Raw genomic sequence first — 5,000 nt, forward strand, 5'->3', positions numbered from 1 at the left:
TTTAGTCTACACAACAACGTCCAGACAGAGTAACATTACTCAATCAATGGATGTGTTCAAGTTTTGCCAGAGTTAGATTCTCTTCTCTTTCTGTCAATCTTCCTCTGGCTCTTCCTCTACTCTGCGTTCGGGACCAGGACCATACCTGTCAAGTCTTGTTTTATCTGTGAGACTCACTGATTTTCAACATTTCTTATGTCTCACAGGGCACGTCATTAATGAGATCTGCATCAGGCTGCACCAAGGAAGAACAGTAGGCTACTATTCCGAAATAGATGTAAAATGATTTTTGCGTTATCTGTTAAATTGAGCAATATGTAATCATTATTTAGCCTGGAAAGAAGTAACTCCAACTCTAGTGTGTGGTCTATTTTTAGGGCAGTGGGCTTGATTTTTAGTTAAAAGGCTTAGCTTTTTAGCTAACGTATATACCCATCCATGCATCTAGCTTAAACTGACAGAGTATGGTTTATAATTTGCAAACAATACAAACACTGCAGACGTGGGCCGTAGTTGATCTGCTTATACTGTAGGACTGGTCAGCGCTTGCCATTGTCAAATTTTATGTTGGCTCATCATGTGCATTTGTGTAGGTTCAGAGTTCTAACCCTTTCAACCTAGTACCGATTTTACGCACTTGGTTTCCGCGCTATAAATTGCTCCTTTAAACAAGATTAGTATCAAAGCAATGACAACACAAGACAAGATAAGATAATTTATAACTATAAAACGTTTATTCTTCAACATCAGCAATATGTGGTTAAGAGCAACAGAACTTCCCCAGTGAAGTGACCTTGCCCTTCTTAAAGTTGCTAGCATTTAGCATCACTTATATATATATTATACTGAACAAACCCAGGAAAGGCTTTTGTCCTCGTAGCAATGGCACAGATTGGCTGATAACTATGATGCATCTGAAAATTTAAAAATAGATAAAAAAATGGATAGCCACTGAGAAGGTGGTGGAGGCTTTGGAGGGCGGAGCTTAGCCCAAAGCTTCATAGAGAATGAAAGTTGATTGGATAAAGTTGGGGCCGTGTCATCATCATTTTCAAAAAGCTTAATTTTTGCTTATTCACATAGCAATGAAAGTGCTGCGTTTTTCAAAAGTCTACTCTCTGGAACCTATTTTCAAACATATGTATTTTCAGGCCCCAAAAATGGCGTTGTTGTGTGGACACAAGGCCAAAACACTTCTCAATTTTTTGCAAAACCGTTGTCGTGTGGACGCCCTCTCAATACCAACCATACGCAGATAATACTCCAGGGGTAAACTCAGTTCAGTGTTTAGACAGTATGTCCTGACAAGGAAATATTACCTGCTACTTGATGTCGACATTGTGTTGTTCTTTTTTGTAGGTAAAGGTGTAACTAAAATTGAATTTGAGTAGAATGTAATGCAGCGATTCAGTTGGGTGCATCTATCCCACATGCCAGACAAGGGGAAAAGCAGGACAATATTATTATAATATTATAATAATATTGGCCTGTAGAGTTGACACTTTTACTCTTGTTTTTGTTGAGATCAACTGTGCAGTTGCTTTTGATCCTACCCTGACGCACGCACACATTAATTGAGAGGTGAATTTGACACACTGTTTAGAATGGCCTGTATTAGAAGCAGAGTGTTCTTCTCTCCATCTTAGGGTATCAGATGCAGCTGTGCGTTTTGTTTTTTTCGTCACTCGTCCTCCAGAACAAGAACAGCCCTGACAAGATATACGGTGTGAGGCGTGATCCTTACTTTGCCCTCCAAAATAATGGCCACATTGTAAATTTTGTCCTGTCATCCTCTTTTCTCTCTCCTTCTCTGCCCTGCTTCTACCTTCTCTCCGTCTTACTCTTCACCCCCCTCTTCTTTCCCATTTTCCTTCCTCTCAACTCACACTGTTTTCATGGCAGCCTCCTTCTCTTTTAATCTGATTAACTTCTCACCATTTCCCCCCTTGTTTTGGACTGCAACTGAAATACACAAATGGTAGCGTTATTCAACCCCCCCCCCCCCCCCCCCCCCACCCACTCCATGATCAACCCCTCCACCCTAACCCTCTAACTCTGTTTATCAGGGTGACAGAGATTAAGTTAGGAAAAGAGAGAGAGAAAGGGAGAGAGAAAGTGATATATTGTGTGTGTGCGTGTGTGCATGTGGGCGTGCGTACTTGCTTTCGTGTGCGTGTGTGTGTGTGAGTGAGCGAGCGAGAGAGAGAGAGAGAGTGTGTGTGAGAGAGAGAAGGAGCAGTAGTGATAGCAGTTTGGGCTTATGAGTGAGCAGGAAGACCCTAGGAAAGTCTTCATAGATTATCCTGCCCTGAGGCTGCGGCATTAAGAAGTGTATGTGTGAGTGAGTGTGTCTCTGGTGACTGAGTGTTTATGTGTGTGTGTGTGTGTGTGTGTGTGTGGGGTGGGGGTGGGGGGTGTGTGTGTGTGTGTGTGTGTGTGTGTGACAGAGAGAGAGAGAGAGAGAGAGAGAGAGAGAGCCCACAGCTCTTTGTTCCTGTTGTGTTCATGAGTTGGAGTGTGTGCTTCCTTCTGCCATGCTGGCACCTTCAGAACAGTGTGTACTCACAGTCTTTTTCGGATGTCACTGACAATAACAACGCCACACAATCCAGCATCCCAATGGGTCCCAGCTCAGTATGTCCTTAATCCATTCCACATTCATCTGCTGTCTGGGGATATTTCAGCAGGTGTAGCACCAGTCTCTAAACTTATCCAGAAGGAAATGCTGGCTTAACAGACACCATAACAATCCCCATGTACACCCTTTCCCTCTCTCTCTCTCTCTCTCTCTCTCTCCCTCTCTCTCTCTCTCTCTTTCTCTCCCTCTCTCTCTCTCTCCCTGTCTCGCTATGGACCCTAATTTCATAAGGCAACGAGCACTGCAAACGAGCTTCGTGCCTCAGCAACCGTGCAATGAGAATAGGTGGGGATACCTATATTTGCTCATTTCATTGACACAAAGCAGGGCACAATCAAGCATAAGTGGGTTGAGTAATGAGTGGATGTGGCGATGAAATAATTATATATCAGCCAATCACAAAGATTCAACCATGCTTTATTAATGATCACACAGAGCTCAGTAATTGTTCTAAAATAGAGCAAACAAGCAATTGATGGTCGTGAACGGAGTAGTTTACTCCAGAGGAGATGGAGAGCCTTGTGCGGGAGGTCTGCCCGAGATGAAAAAAATGTAGAAGGTTCACGGAAAAAATGTGTTGCTTTGAAGGATCTAATTTATCCATGGAACTCCTGTGTCTGTGCTTGGACACACCCTAACATTGCGCTGACCCACCCATGTTTGGGCTTAGAATCTTACTCATGTTATGAAATTAGCTAAATGATTTTGCCAAGTTATTAAATTAGCTTTAGGTCAGGCGCAGCAGACTTTGTGTTTTGCCAGCCACTTTTCCCATCAATGAAATTAGGGCCCCCTGTCTCTCTGTTTCTCTCTCTCCGTCAGCTCTGTCGACTCCTGTCATTGCCTGCAGGAACACGGATCGGTTCACAGTGTAAGCAAACTTGTGTGTGTGTGGTGTTTGTGCAGGGACATTATTTAGACACAGTGGAGGTGGTATTTACTAAGGGTAGATTCATCTCCGGCTCGACAGCTATTTTTTAATACTTGGTGTCTCTGTGTGTGTGTGAGTGTCTGTGTGAGTGTGTGCATGCGTGTGTGTTTATGAAGGTGTGTGTGTGTCATGTGTGTGTTGTGTACGAAAGTGTGTGTGTGTGGAGAGAGTAGCATGTGTGAATAATTCAGTAGAACAGGGAGGGTCTCATTAATAATGCCTAAGCTCCTTGATGGATGCTGAAGAACAGCACAGCTTAAGAGATGGGAGGAGAGCAGGAGAAAAAAGAGGACTGTGTGTGGGGGTGATGTTTTTTCCCTCATCCTCCACTTCAGAGTTTATTCCCCACTTGCAGGATGACCTCGAGGGATGAATTTTATTCATGATGTGGTGGAAAAAAAACTCAGTTTTTATATCTGAGTGTGTTTCCGCAGGGTCCTGGTGTGTGTCCACATCCTGGTCGGTGCTCTCGTGTTTCGGTCAGAGATTTGATGTGGTAAACAGCCCTGTAAGTCGTGAGGTCATCGCAGCGACCAGCAAAGACCCTCGGGTCAAAAGTGAAGGTCACTGGCCCTGGTGGCAGAGAGCCGGAAGCCCAGCCAATCAGAGGAAGGCCTTGCTGAAGTTCATCCAAACAGAGACAAGGACCATTGAAGCCAGGCCAATCGGAGATGAGCTGTATGCCCTTTGAAAAAAGACTCGTCATAAGGCTGGCTGAGGTTAAAGGAGGGAAGATGGCCGCCATCCAACACTGCAGAGAGATGGAGATAAAATAAGAGAAGGATAGAGCAAGGGATGAGTAAAATGAAAAAAGAGAAGAGGTGGAGAGATGTAGTGTGTGTGCATGACTTGTTCTTCTTGAGAGGTTGTTCATGGGTGAATAGATGAGTCTGATGAAGAGCTGCTACTTAGAGCTGTGATGGCAGTACAACACATTTCTACAGGATGTTAGTTTTCAGATCCTCAGCATTGTTAATAACTCCTTTTGACCTGGGTCACTCATTCATTCATTCATTCATTCATTCATTCTTCATTCATATTTCAATGATCCTGGCTACCCTTTCAAACAGAATCCAATCCAGGGTTGTGCTCATATCTGATGAGTTTATGTCCCTGTGTCCAGCAGTGAGTATGCAGCACATTTCAAACCTGAGTATTCGATCTCCCAGACATAGATCACTACTCGGTTGTAAGACTGCATCTTTCCCTCTGGCTCCTTGGCTATTCTTGCTTTGGGCTTCGTGCCATTCTGCATAGGTGTGTATATGTGTGTGTTCACTGGTGTGTGTGTTCACTAGTGTTTGTGTGTGTGTGTGTCTCCTGACAGGTATGTCACAGGGGAATGACCGTGGGACTCAGTACCGCTCAGCCATCTACACATCTAACTCAGAGCAGCAGGAGACAGCCCTGAAGTCCAAGCAGGCCTACCAG

General features: G+C 44.1%; 1 protein-coding gene across 1 annotated transcript in view; it reads left to right on the forward strand.

Moving 5' to 3' along the window:
- msrab (methionine sulfoxide reductase Ab) overlaps positions 1–5,000 on the forward strand; it is a gene marked incomplete at its 5' end in the record, with an annotated part of 34,080 nt that overhangs the window by 19,938 nt on the left and 9,142 nt on the right. The window contains one exon of the mRNA XM_080850426.1: positions 4,897–5,000. This exon is cut by the window's right edge and continues 3 nt beyond it. Within this exon, the coding sequence (XP_080706552.1) occupies positions 4,897–5,000 (104 nt within the window). The remainder of the gene's footprint in view (positions 1–4,896) is intronic.

Source organism: Sprattus sprattus (assembly GCF_963457725.1).
Source record: "Sprattus sprattus genome assembly, chromosome: 13".
Taxonomy (NCBI): domain Eukaryota; kingdom Metazoa; phylum Chordata; class Actinopteri; order Clupeiformes; family Clupeidae; genus Sprattus; species Sprattus sprattus.